The sequence below is a fragment of the Arvicola amphibius genome, chromosome 6 (assembly GCF_903992535.2).
Source record: "Arvicola amphibius chromosome 6, mArvAmp1.2, whole genome shotgun sequence".
NCBI classification, from domain to species: domain Eukaryota; kingdom Metazoa; phylum Chordata; class Mammalia; order Rodentia; family Cricetidae; genus Arvicola; species Arvicola amphibius.
In genome coordinates this window covers 47,652,149-47,665,816 of record NC_052052.2, presented here as the reverse complement: position 1 = coordinate 47,665,816, position 13,668 = coordinate 47,652,149, and the positions used below count along the sequence as shown (strand labels likewise).

Below are 13,668 nucleotides of genomic sequence, written 5' to 3'. Positions count from 1 at the left end.
TGTTGGGATGACATGTGTACACCATCATGTCTAGCAGAGTTTTAAACTTCTAGATTTGAACTGTTTTCTTTTTAAGGGGGAAACAAAGCCCTGAAGTTTCTTTATAGTAATGAGCCAGTTGTGTTAACATCATTAAAGGTCGTCCATTGTTTTACCATAGGCTCAAAGTGAGACTTTATTAGCTCGAGTCTCACCTGTATTTACATCGTTATCTGGGTGTTTTGGTTTTTTCTATGGTGCTGCAGGTTGTTTTCTTTACTGAAAATTTACGTAGCCATATTTTCCTATTATTTATTTAAGATTGACATGAGACTTTTCCTCCCACACTAATACTGTATAATTAATACACCAGGCTCTACCAAAGCATCCCACAGATGCTTATAGGCATCTCCCTCTGATGCCTGAGTTTCTTCCACTGTTTGTCAGTATTGTGCCACTTTATTGAACACGTGAATCTTTTAATGTCTTGGAGTCCTCAGGAGCTCCTTGACTGCTTTGGTACCTATATACCGCTGGGCGTGCTCTCAAGGCCTCTTGAAAACCCAGCTTTCTCATTGCCTTGCAGGTTCTGACCACATTCGCGAGAAAGATGGACTGTGGGCTGTCCTGGCCTGGCTCTCCATTCTGGCCACCCGCAAGCAGAGTGTGGAGGACATCCTCAAAGATCACTGGCAGAAGTTTGGTCGGAACTTCTTTACCAGGTCAGACACAGTCTGGATGGGTTCGAGGTATCACGGGGAAGTGGGCAGAGACAATTCTCAGGGACAGTATCTATCTTGTCTGCAATGATCCTGACACCCGAGTTCACCCAGCTTCTTTAACTGCGGACTTTGAAAATGATCTGATCAGGATGAAGATGAAGTCAGTTTTTAAGCCAACCATAAAAAACAAGGATTTTAAAAAATAGCTAGCTTAATCAAAAGAATAAGCATTATTTATAAGCATTTTAAATGTACCTGTCAGATAGGCAGGATAATAGAATAGCACTGGGTTTAGAGTCATAGGAATAGATTAATTTTATTTTATTTCTTTTCTGAGTTAGGAGGTCATTAGTTTTCTCATCTGTAGGAGGAGGAATATTGGTCTGGCTATTGAGAGGAGTAAATGAAGATGTAGTGTAAACTCTGGAAATGTGTCTCCTTCAACTCTGGAAACAATTAGTGCTCAGTTCAGATCAACTCTCTGACTCGTTAAATAGGACCCAGTGATCCTGGTCAGCATCTCACCTGTTGATCCAACCGATATTTACTCTCTATTTTTCTTTCTCCCAGGTACTGGTAAATCTGTAGGAAAACAATATTTCAGAACACTTACCAATTCTTCCTTACCATATATGCTTTTATTTTTAAGAAGTGTTCAGATATGAGGCGTGAGGCTGGAGGTGTAGCTGAAGAGTGAAGTATCCGTGTGGTCAGCATGCGGAAGGCTATGGGCTCTCCTTTTAGCGCCCCAAAATACATTTTTGCCAGTAGTGTTCTTCGTTATTTCTATTTGACCATCCCTTGATAAGTGTAAAAATTGAAAAATTATTTCCCTGAATCTCAATATTTTATGAGAAGGGATAATAGATAAAGCATTTATATGTAAGAAAATTTTGGATATATTTCATTGAGCCTCAGTTGGATTTCTTGTTTTATTTTTAGTGTTCTTTTTTTTAAAGCAGGGATTCACTCACTATGTTGCCCTGGCTGGCCCCAAACTCACAAAGATCTGGCTGCCTCTGCCTTACAAATGTTGGCATTAAAGGCGTGCACCACCATACCTGGCTCCCCACACCGCCCCTAGTGGTGTTTTTTATAAAATGGGTGCATTAGACTAGGTGTTTTAGAAGAAAAAAAAAGTATGTATATTCCACAACTGGTAGTCCATGGCCTTAAGAAATTCAGAAAAGAATTCAACCTTAAGCAACTTGAATTTGTTAGTCTTTCAAGAAGATTCTGATTAAATTACTATTTTGTTGAAAGCATAAATAAAAACTGCCATGTGGCTGGGCGGTGGTGGCACACACCTTTAATCCCAGCACTCAGGAGGCAGGGACAGGCCGATCTCTGTGAGTTCAAGGCCAGTCTAGTCTACAAGAGCTAGCTCCAGGATAGGCGCCAAAGCTACAGAGAAACCTTGTCTCAAAAACAAACAAACAAACAAAAAACCCAACCAAACAAAAACAAAACTGCCATGTGTTTATCATGAAGAAGTCCTAGGAACCAATCAGGACTGTCCTCTAGGAGCGAGAACGCCTGGTAATTCACAGTAGCAGCCATGAACTCTCTAAGCCCAGAGTTCCACAAAAACACCACCATGTTTGTTTTTACGTTCTTTGTGTCCCCCAAGTCATACAGACACCATGTAAATACTGCTTGACTAGCTATGTGGATGAGCAGTGACCAGAGTGGAGTCAGGTTGAGTGTTCAGGTCTTCACTGTTGATCTAAACACACCTCCACACTGGAAACGTTCAACTACAGTTTCACTGCTTACCAGATACCACTGCCAATCTGTCTGCAGAACCTGCACTTAGGACCTGTTCTGACCCCGCTCTACCCTCCATTCACTGAACACCGGTGCTAGTCAACTTCCACACCAGTGTTCAACGTGAGCCTTAAGACAGTTATTTAATCAGGCAACCCAGATTCTCAGAGTCAGGACAGCTGGCCCTTCTGTGAAGGTAGCTGCTAGCAGAAGTTGGAGGTGTAGCTTGCTCTGTCTGGTTACAAAGCCAGAATTCTTCCCATTCTAGCCTTCTGTGTTTGGAACTTAAAAATCTTCTCTCCGAAACACCCAAAGACCACAGGCACAAAGCACAGAAGCCTGGCTGTGATTTCTTGCTCTTTATCGTTTTAACTGGGGCAAGCGCCGGCTTCAGGTTGGAGGGGACTATTTTGTCTCAGCTACATAGACTGCCGGAGCAGTAAGTTGGCAATAATTCTCCAGTATTCCTCTTGTCTCAGGGGTATTATCTTGAACATCTTGTACTTTGTTTGCTGTAGCAAAGAAATGGATTCTGCCATCTTGAGCCTCTGTTTCAAAAGGAATTGTGCCATCACATTAAGAAAGCCTGCCAAGGTCTTTAACTTCACAAGAAAGAGGTTGAGAACAAGTCTTGAAAGAAAATAACAACCACAGAATTTCATTGTGACACAGCTGTTTTCTTTTCTTGACCCCTTATCATCCGCTGAAGGCATCCCTCTGCCAGGCTGAATTTAAAACAGAATACACTCCCCGCTGAAGAAGACTGGTGTTTGAAGCATAACTAGTTAGCGCCTACTTATCTGGTCTCTGATATTCTGGCCTTGCTCTAGGAAATTCCTGTGGGTTCTGGAACTCTGCTTAGCCACAGTCTTACAGCTTCAAACAGGCCCCAAACCAAGGGCAGGCCCAGCCTTCACCTCATAAGAGCGATAGGCATTTGGAGCAGAAGGGCCTGAGTCATGTGCTGGTTGACATAGAGTTCTCTGGAGGTCATAGAGCTGGTCACGTTCCCTCCTCAGGATGTAGGGATGCGGCAGTAATAGTGTCTCCTCAAAGCCCGTAGAGGAGTATCTTAGAGCCTCTTTCTGTAGAACGGTCGAACCAGGAGTTCTCTGGTTATTCAGACGGTCCTGCCCTTCCTTCTTCATCCCCAGCACCCACCCTCCCTGCTGACTGACGAGTTCACAGCTCTTGCCAGCTCCTGAAATTCACGTTCGATGGCTTGTATGTGGGGTGGGGGATGGGGTACACAAAGGATGACAGCGGTCTGCTTGCCTGGGATGCCCTAACGTCAGCCCAGGGGGTCTCAGCAACTTCACTTCTTCCAGGTATGACTACGAGGAGGTGGAAGCTGAGGGCGCCAGCAAGATGATGAAGGACCTGGAGGCCCTGATGCTGGACCGCTCCTTTGTGGGGAAGCAGTTCTCAGCAAACGATAAAGTCTACACTGTAGAGAAAGCTGATAATTTTGAGTACAGTGATCCAGTAGATGGAAGCGTTTCCAAGAATCAGGTAGGAACAGACTGTGAGTATGTGAGAGAGACCGGAGCATCGTCTCGGAAGCCTCAAGAGAAAAATGAGAAAGGCCCCTAGGTTTCCTTGGCAGACCCGTTTTGGGGGCCTTTTGATCTCACTTGACTTTCTGCCCAGTTACATGTGACTCTCCTACATTCTCATAGGGAGAAAAAGATTTTTTTTTTTTTAACCACAGTTCTTTGCAGCTCCCTGTACCTTCATGTTGGAACTCTGAGTCTGTATGTCGAGGGATTTTTGTAAGCCCTAAAATTATACACAAGATGCCATGTAGAATTATGGGAAAGTCTTAAAGATATAGAAAAAACTTACTGTAACCCTAGATATCAGTTTCTCTCCCTTCTGACGTGGTAGCAGTGTGATGTCATGAGTGACATTGTGTGCACTCCTCTTGCATGCTGTAGAGTCATGATAAGAATATGCCCCTCTAAAGAAGGCTTCCTGGTTAGGAGTTCCCACCGTTGTTATCTGTGGCCATCTGACAAGGCAATACATAGTAGGACAGCAAAGCTGAGGATCTCGCCTACCCTGGGTGGTGACAGATGGCTGGGGTTTCTCATGATGGGTGCCTAAGGCTCCAGGCTGGTCGCCCTTCTTGCTCCTCACAGTCATTCAGCACCCAGGATCTGCTCGCTTTTATGTCTGTTGCCTGTTGTCAAGGAATGAAGCCTGGGTATTCGGAAGCAGAGACCATGAAGGGGACGAAGGTGCTGTGGCACCATAACCTCCCTACTTGCTTTTCTGGAGGGATGCAGAGCCTTGGCTTGCTTCCTTACATGGCATCTGTCAGATTTGGGAGGAGATGGGTGTGGAGAGTCACTGGAAGCCCCCTGTAGAGAGTAGATGGTGGGTGGACACCGGAGCCAGCTTCAGTGCCCAGTTCTAGCAAGTGGCATAGCCTCATGCCCTTGCCATGACTGAGGACTCTGGATCAGTCTGGATGATGGTAACTTAGGTCTTGCAGTTAGCAGGAAGGAGGCCTGTAGAGGAGAGAGCGGTCCGGAGGTCAGCAGAGCTGCACGGGAGGTGTAGTGAAGCCTTAAAAGCGAGAGCAAAAGTTCAGAACACAGGGTCCCAACTCTGCAGGCACCTGGCCCACGAGGGAGGGGCAGGGCAGTGCATTGTGGGAAGCTGGAGCTGTGCTCTATGCCAAAGGAAGGAGACAGCGGTGCCATTTTGTAGGATTAGGAAACTAGAGCACATAGTGAGAAGACGGGGTAGGAGAGAAATAGGCCACAGTAAACATAGGGAGGAGGTTTTAGAAGCTACAGTTGAAGCTTGGGGTGAGGACAACCCTGGTTCGCTTCTAGAAAGTAAAACATGCTGAGTAGAGTGAATGTGCCCTCCCCGTTGACTAGCTGGAGGACACACTGTGCGTGTCCCGTCTGCTGTCCTCATAAAGAATCCAAGGAGTGGCACAGCTGGAACTGTGAAGTGACAAACACATGTCCTTCCTTCTGGTCAGTCTATGGCATCTTACAAATAGACACACATAGAGCGAAGGACCCTTAAGCAAACGTCTGACATAGCCTTTCTTCCTGTGCTGAAAAGGAGCTGTCTCGGAGCCCTCAGCTTCTCCCTAAGTAAGGCAGAAAGGTACTGGGAGGGAGGGAAGCAGAAAAAGGCCCTGCTCGTGCATGGACCTCACTTCGGGTTATCAGTCATCAAAGGACTGGCCACTGGATCATGCTGGGTTAGGATGAGCCCCGCTTCTCCTGTCCAGGGCACGTGGCCCTTTTCTGCGATTCCCTCGCAATGCTCTACAGAGCCCTTTCTCTAATCTGCCTGCAGTTTTCTCCAGAGCTTTGAGCCAAGTTCTGCCTCCAGCAGCTTGACTTATTTATTAAGCTTCAAGCTGAAATGACCAGTCCATGAATCACGGGGAAATGGGCAGGGGTGAGAGCAGCAGCACCAAGATAGCATCTCCCAGATGACCCTGGAGATGCTGCTCCTACATTAGTTAAGCCTCTCCGTCTGGACGCAACGAGAGGCTGACAGAAGGCAGACTCACAGGGCTCGATTGCTGCCATCTATCAAGCAGCTAATCCCCCAATGGATAAGGTTGGGTCTCCAAATGGACCCCTCCTGTCTGCCAGTCTGCAGTCTCCCTCCCAGCATATGCTTGGGGAAAAACCCTTTGCTTATCTTTTTCCAGGGCTTGCGGCTTATATTTGCAGATGGTTCTCGTATCATCTTCAGACTGAGTGGCACCGGGAGTGCAGGGGCCACCATTCGATTGTATATTGATAGTTATGAGAAGGATGCTGCCAAAATCCATCAGGATCCCCAGGTAATGCCTATGTCCTGCACCCTGATTTGTTATTTTGGTTCAAGGGAGTGATTGTGGTCTGCCGAGCCTGCGCCGTCACTGCCTGTTCTCAATGACCCATCAGGTCACCGGCTCTGCTAGCTTTCGTTTTGTCTCTTTTAGTGTGTTAGAACAAAATGACCAATAATAACCACAGTAATAATTACCTTTGTCTGAATATTTGCCGTTTACTACACCCACTGTGTAAATATATTCAGTTAACAATCTCATCCTCTCTGTCTCTGTCTCTCTCTTCTGTGTCTGTCTGTATCTCCCTCATGTCTCTCTCTCTCTCTCTCTCTCTCTCTCTCTCTCCCTCTCTCTCTCTCTCTCTCGTGTGTGTGTGTGTATCTGTCTCTTTCTCTCGTGTGTATGTATGTATCTGTCTGTCTCTGTCTCTCTCTCATGTGTGTGTGTATGTATGTATGTGTGTATCTCTGTCTCTCTCTTTCTCTCTTGTGTCTGTGTGTATCTGTCTCTTTCTCTCATGTGTATGTGTCTCTCTCTCTCTCTCTCTCTCTCTCTCTCTCTCTCTCTCGTGTGTGTGTGTGTGTATGAATGGTGTATGTAGTGATGTATGCCTATGTGTTCCTGAAAGCCAGAGGAAGACATCCAGTGCCCTGCTGTTACTTTTATTCCCCTAGACAGGGTCTCTCACTGAGCCTGAAGCTAGGCTGGCTACTGGCAAGTGCCCCTCCTCTCTCTGCCTTCTCCCCTCACAGCACTGGGGTTCAAAGTACATGCACAGCCATGCACAGCTTGTTTTGTGTGGGTTCCAGAGATTTAATTCATGTGGTGATACTTATATAGCAAGCACCCTTACCTGCCCCAGTTCCTATTCATTTAATTCTCAGATTATATAGATTATTATTCTCCCTTGTACTGATAAGGGCACCGAGACACAGAAAGGCCATAGGCGTGTGCTCTATTCAGTGGCAGTTACACGAGAATGGTTCTTTGCCTCAGTTGTTGCATGATGTCTGGCCTGTCTTTGATGCATCACTTTGCTTGGTGGGTCACCTGCCCTGATAAAGCATCTGCTGGTTCCAGCTTTGTCAGGGTCAGGGACAAGCAGGGACAGGCAATTTTATGTGTCTTGCTGGAAAAGTCTACGGGGTTGGGTGCCTGTGGAGTATGTAAGAATGAACAGGGGTCCCGGACTTCCAGAATAGTCACCAAACCGAGGAGGTGAGAGGAGAAATGGCGCACAGAGGAGGTCCCCAGGTGTGTTTCTTAGAGCACTCGCCTTGGCGGGTGCTCCTCAGCCAGAGCTTTAGATCCACAGAGTGTGGAGGGGATAAGGCACATTTGCTTTCTCGGTGTCCACAACTCATATTGTACCATAAAAGGCTCAAGACAATGTCCCCTGGAAGATGCTCATCTAAATGGCATCTGCTGAAGAATTCAGCAGACGTTTTCCAAATACATAAAAATGGCCAGGAGGTTTGTAAAACAGGGACCCTGTCACTGTTCATAAGGGAAATGCAAAGGAAAGCCAGAGTAAGTTAGCACCCCATGTCAGCAGACTGGCTGTTGACAAGAGGACCAGGGGTAAGTGTAATGCTGGGGAATAGGAAGCACACTGGTATGGCAATATCAGAAATGTGTGACCACCCCCCCCCCACACACACACACCCACACCACACACACACACACACACACACACACACACACAACAAACACATTACCAAGAACTTCTGTGCAATGAACAATCTATGCCCGGAGAAACTGGAGCCTTTGTGCTGGAGAGACGGCTGCCCTCCTAGTCAGTTGCTGTGCCACTGTGCTCATGGTTCCACGGTGGCTCTAGCTTCATTCCTAGGAACAGATGAAGACATAAAGGTGTGACCAAGTCACACAGGGCCAAGTTACCCCATCTTAGAAATATGAGAGCCCTGCCATTTGCAGCGACATGGTGATCTTGGAGAACATTATACTGAGCAAAACAGGACAGTCCCAGAGAGATAGAGGCCATATGGGCTTACTTATTTGCAGAAGCTAAAAAGAAGCAATTTAACTCATACACAGAGAAGGGTCATTAGCAGGGTCAGGAGATGTTAGTTAAAAGGTAGACACTTGCAGTTAGGCAAGATGCAGGAGAGAACTGAGTCATGGTGATCCTGTAGTTAGTAATGCTGTATTTAGTGCTTACATTTTTCTGAGAAAACATATTGCTGATGTCTTCACTACCACCATGGCATAAAAGGAGCTGTGAAGAGATTGGCTGTGGCAAGTGGTTCCACAGTAGTGATCACTTCACCACATTGCTCCTGTTGGGAGCTGGGAGTTCGGCCTGACGGCAGAGGGCTTGCCTAGCATTCATAAGCCTCATCATACTGCAGAGAGCCAAATTTTTAAAAATTACATTTGATACCTCAAATATAAACCAATTTTTGTGAAAAAGAAATGAAGTAATGTGTATCATATGTACTTTTGCACAAAGCCTCTTTTCTTCTAGTACCTGATAAAAGCTTGTAAAACTACAATTTGGAGACTCTAATATAGTGGGTTTGAGCATATAGGTTGTAGAGTTAGTAAGGTCTTATTTTAAGTTCTCTTCCTGACACTGAAGACCTGTGTTCCATGTTTTTGTGTCTTGGTTTCCTTGTATATAAAATGGCACAGTGATAACTTTAAATCATTGTAGGGATTTGGAAAGAGAGTGAATTTTAAATGCTTCCTCACTGGGGCTGGCACATGCGATCAGCTTTTAGGAAAGATGATGTCATGGCTAGAGAGATCTTCAGAGGTTAGGAGCACTTGCTGCTTTTGCAGAGGACACGGATTTGGTTCCAAGCACTCACATGATAGCTCAGAGCCATCTGTAACTCCACTTTCATGGAATCTGATTCTTCATTCTGCCCTCTGTGGACACTAGTCCTATGTGGTGCAGCTACATACATGAAAGCAAAACACCCATATTCAGAAAATAAAGAAATCTTTAAAACATTAAAAATTAAAAATCAAAAGCAGTTCAAGGCTGGTGAGGTGCTCAGCTGGTAAAGATACTGAATTTGAACCCCAGAAGCCACCTGGTGGAAGGAGAGGACTGGCTCCCCTAAGCTGTCTTCTCACCGGCCACATGTGCTGTTGTGGTATGCATCTGGCTCATGTAAGTGTGCGTATATGCACATATACACTAAAGATGTAAAACAGCGATCCATTTTCAGATTTTTTGACCCTAAATTTTTAATTGTAAAAAACCCCCACAGTCTATCATATTTTTAAAGTCTATGCAGAGCACATTTGCATTGTTCTCGGCAGAGGGGCAGAGCCTTTCAGTTTGCAGAGCTGAAGGTTGACTCTCCGTGGCAACCTGGTTTTCTGTCAGTCCTTGCAGCCAACCCTCTGCTGTTATGTCTGAATTTGACTACATACTTTGTGTGCAGTTATATTTGTTAAAAAGGAGCTGGAAAAACAAAAACAGAGCTACAAGAGCCTGCTTCTCTGTTTCTCTGTCACACTTTTTCCAGCAGCCAGGTTCCAGCTTCAGCAATCTCCACATCCGTGTGTGGTTTTAACTTCCCTAAAACCTGATCCAAGGGCCCTGGGGGCCACACCACAGGCCCTTAAGATAATCCAGAAAGAGAAAAGGGGAAGGTGGGAATGGTTAGCTCTCTCTTTATCTTCAAGTTAAAAGCCTGGTCTGTGCTAGGCAGAGGAATGAAAAAATATATTTCTTCTGAACCTAAATTCCCAGGGTGGGGAATCAACTGAAACGTTTGGGGCTCTCTCTGTGCCTGCAGACACCACCAGCCACCTGGGGAGTGTCTGCCTTTACTCTGCGGCTGCTGTGTTTAAGCCCCAAGGACAGTGGCATGTGATAGTCATAGCGGGTGGTGCTGGCTTTCCCCGTTAGCATGGTTTGATGGAGATGAAAGACAGGAATGGCAAGAAAATGCCCTGTTTAGGCTATTTATGTCCAATCACTGCACACCTTTGGTATGGTGTGGTGTCAGTTTCCTCTGTAAAACAGTCCGTTTAACTAGATGGAGTTTTCATTTGTCTGATATCAAGGATGATTCATTTCAACAGTGGGGTCCACCCCTGTTCCCCCCTTCCCCCCCCCCGTGAAAGCTGCTGTGAAGGAGGGGGTTGCATCTGACAGATGTGAGGATCAGCTCAGACGATGTAGAAGGACCCAGCTAAGAGAACGGTGTTTTAGGGGGACTCATGGCAGAGGGTTGGAGAGAAGTGGGTACCATGGCAAGAGATTTACAGCGTTAAGAGTCTCATGGACTTGATGGGATGAATGTGGGAGATGTGGGGAGGAAATACCCAGAATGCTTTGGTCGCTTCCTTTGCTGGGTAGACCTGGAGTTGGCTAACTGAAATAAGAAGTGCTGGAGCCAGGCTTGGGTTTGCCTTTAACTTAAAAGAGCTTTAGGGATCTTGGAGCCCTGGAGTAGGTGGTTGGAGTCATGGACCAGGGATCTGTTTACAAAAGTGATGGGGAAAGGTTCTTCCATTCGTGTTTCTCTCAGGTCATGCTGGCTCCCCTGATCTCCATTGCTCTGAAGGTGTCCCAGCTCCAGGAGAGGACAGGACGCACTGCCCCCACTGTCATCACCTAGAAAGATGGCCAGACGTGGTACGTCCCTCCACCCAGGACCCATCCACGCCACCGGTTGAAGAGCATGGACAGAAACAGTGTATTCGCCTGGGCTTTTTAGGACTTGATTTTTTACTTCCCACTTGATAAATAGCCAATTGTGAGGCATTGCCACCGTGTGGGGGAGAAGGATGGCAGGCCTGAGAGCTCACACTCACGTCTGTCCCTTCCCTTGCCCTGTTGAACTGCTGCTGTGTGGCCCTTGGTCTCCTAGCGTCAGCTACTGCTTACACCACCATGTAAAGGTTTGGAGGCTGAGGGTCAGCAGTAAGGCCATCTCCTGTCCGTAGGGTGTGCCCGTGAAATGATTTTGAGGTTCCTGCTCCACTGTGAAAGTCCCCATTTACTGTTTACATGTCATCCAACAGTGTACGGTTTCTGGTGCCTTCTCTCTAATCAGTTTTCCTCCGAGTGAGACATGCTTGTCTACAGATCTCTGCGTTGTTTTGCAGCATGGTCCCATCCGCACCGATATTTGGGACATTAAAGCAGAATGCACTTACTGTTTGTTGCCTGTTGCCTTCTTCACTCTTTAACTACAAAGAAATAAAACAGACTGTCTGCCTTGTTTCAGGAAGGGGGATTATATTTTGTTTGGGGGTAGTGGTTTATCTGATGAGGGGAGATATATACTGTTTTTATGTCCTAGCCAGAAAGACTTTATTTCTGGATAAGTTGACAATCCTTAGATTTAAGAGCTATAATTTTCAATCTCAACGGGGCAGCGACCTCGATACTTCCAGGGTTACCAAAGAAAGCTTGGTGCGGTGAACGACTTAGGGAAGAAGGTGATTTCCAGATCTGGTGGAGCTGGTGGAACAAAACCACGTGTATGCTTTGCGGCACTGGCTGCCCCAGGCCTGCTGAAGAGGCGAAGGAAGGCTCTCAGATCTGAGTAACCTCTGCACCTTGCTGTCCAGCCCACAAGGATAACAGCAGTCAAAAGGGCTGGCTTTGAAGCCAAATGACCTGGGTTTGACTCATACCTGAGCCCCTGGCTGACCTTTGGATGCCATTCCCCTCATCTTCAAAGTGGGGACACGAATAGTTCTAACTTTGGGGGTGCGGGGCTCATTAGATGCATAAACCTGTGCCGTCAATCTCTGAAATCTTGACTCCCCCAAGGTGGGTTGCCCCCCCCCCCCCCAGCAGCACACCCTCAGGGTTCGCCACTGCCCAGCATTACCCTTTCTTTACCAGACTACATCTAATAGCGCAGAAGGTGTGAAAACATTATTCTCCTTATTAAAGGTTGATAATGTGCGCCCAGGGTGTTAAGAGGCTTAGTGTAGCATTACAGTTCCCCCAAGAAACATCTGCACGTACTGGTCTGCTAGGAAATAAATACTGGCTAAGGGTCAGAGGAAAGAAACCATGTGCGACATGTATCACTGCCCTCAAACTGCCTATAAGATTCGCTGGGGGATCAGAGCCAGCACAGGTAGAATGCCGTGAGTTGGGAGGGCAATACCTGCTGTTGGCATTCATATTTTCCTCGTGTCTATTCTGTTGTAAATGTTGAGATGTGTGAGATGCCCTCTAACTAAGAAGTTATTATCCCCGTGTTAATCAGCTCAGCTGAAACCTAACAGATGTTTAAGCACCTTGCCTGGGGCTCTCGGCTCCCATAAGCAGGGGCTCATTTCTGACAGTGTGGTTTGTTGACTCTCCACAACTCTCTGTCTCGAGAATGAGCTGCAGCCACTCCCAGTATTGCAGCCCCTGGGGTAGTTGTAAAAATGTCCTGTTTGTCCCAGCCACAGTTCAGCTGCTTTTCCTGACTCCACTTGCAAGCTGAAAGCTGAGGAGAGAAAAGGGAGAGGGAGGTGGCTGGAGCCCCAGCTAGGTGGGTGGGACCAGGTCACCTTCTGTGGCTGCCTGCCGGAGGGTGGGAGTGGGGAGCCACAGCGAACCTGGAGGAGGAGTATGAGAGGCTGGCCTGCTGCAGCAGCCAACGCCCCATTTCCCCCCAACAGCTTCATTGTTGAGTCATGCTTGTTTTCTTTGGGGTGTGGCGAGAATTGCTGTGAGAAAATTGGGTCAGAATTGTTTGGGGCCCTGGCTTGGAAACTTCCCCTTCCCCTTATCTTGACTTATGGCTCTTCCTGGAGAAGCAGCTTCCTGCTCAGATGGTCCCCAGCACCCCAACTAGACCTGGCTTCCTACGCTGGGCCTCCTCCCCGAAGGAGGAGCAGAGGCCAAGCTCCCTGCAGCATTGTTTCCTTTGGTTCCTCTGCCTCCTCTGTTCCAGAGCCCACCCAGCTGCTCCCCAATGCATTTCAAGACCGATGAGACCAAAGCTAGCCTTGCTGTCCAGCAGCCCTCCAGAAAACGTGTTCCCCTGTGCAGGGGACACGCCCCTCACCACAGATCTGACCCTCACAGTAGAGTGGGTGGGATGAGAGAGAGTTCCCTGGTGGTCTCCGTGCACATCCTCTCCACATGGCAGGGCTTCCTGGCCTTCAGGCTTCACCCTCTGATGAACCCTGCTAGAGATCTCTTGAATGCTGAAGGACAAAGAACCCTTGACCTGCCTGCCTGCTTCTTCCCCTTTCTGCCTTCTGAGACACTTGCAGTTTCCTCTAAATGCCATGCTCCTACCTCTAGACCCTCCCGCCCACTCTGCTTGCCCCTCCCCAGCCGTGCCCTCCATCCCTGCCTGTTCTTCCTTGTGTCCCTAATTACGTGTGCTTTCCCTGTGAAGCTGTTTCCTGAGCCCACATTGTCGCTAACCGATGTTCTTTTCC

General features: G+C 47.3%; 1 protein-coding gene across 1 annotated transcript in view; it reads left to right on the top strand.

Moving 5' to 3' along the window:
* The window catches only part of Pgm1 (phosphoglucomutase 1), a 57,291-nt gene extending 45,867 nt beyond the window's left edge, over nucleotides 1-11,424 (top strand). Inside the window, exons 8-11 of the mRNA XM_038333119.1 lie at nucleotides 566-701; nucleotides 3,797-3,980; nucleotides 6,157-6,291; nucleotides 10,794-11,424. Of these exons, the coding sequence (XP_038189047.1) occupies nucleotides 566-701; nucleotides 3,797-3,980; nucleotides 6,157-6,291; nucleotides 10,794-10,883 (545 nt within the window). The 3' untranslated portion in view covers nucleotides 10,884-11,424. The remainder of the gene's footprint in view (nucleotides 1-565; nucleotides 702-3,796; nucleotides 3,981-6,156; nucleotides 6,292-10,793) is intronic.
* Nucleotides 11,425-13,668: the final 2,244 nt, after the last annotated feature.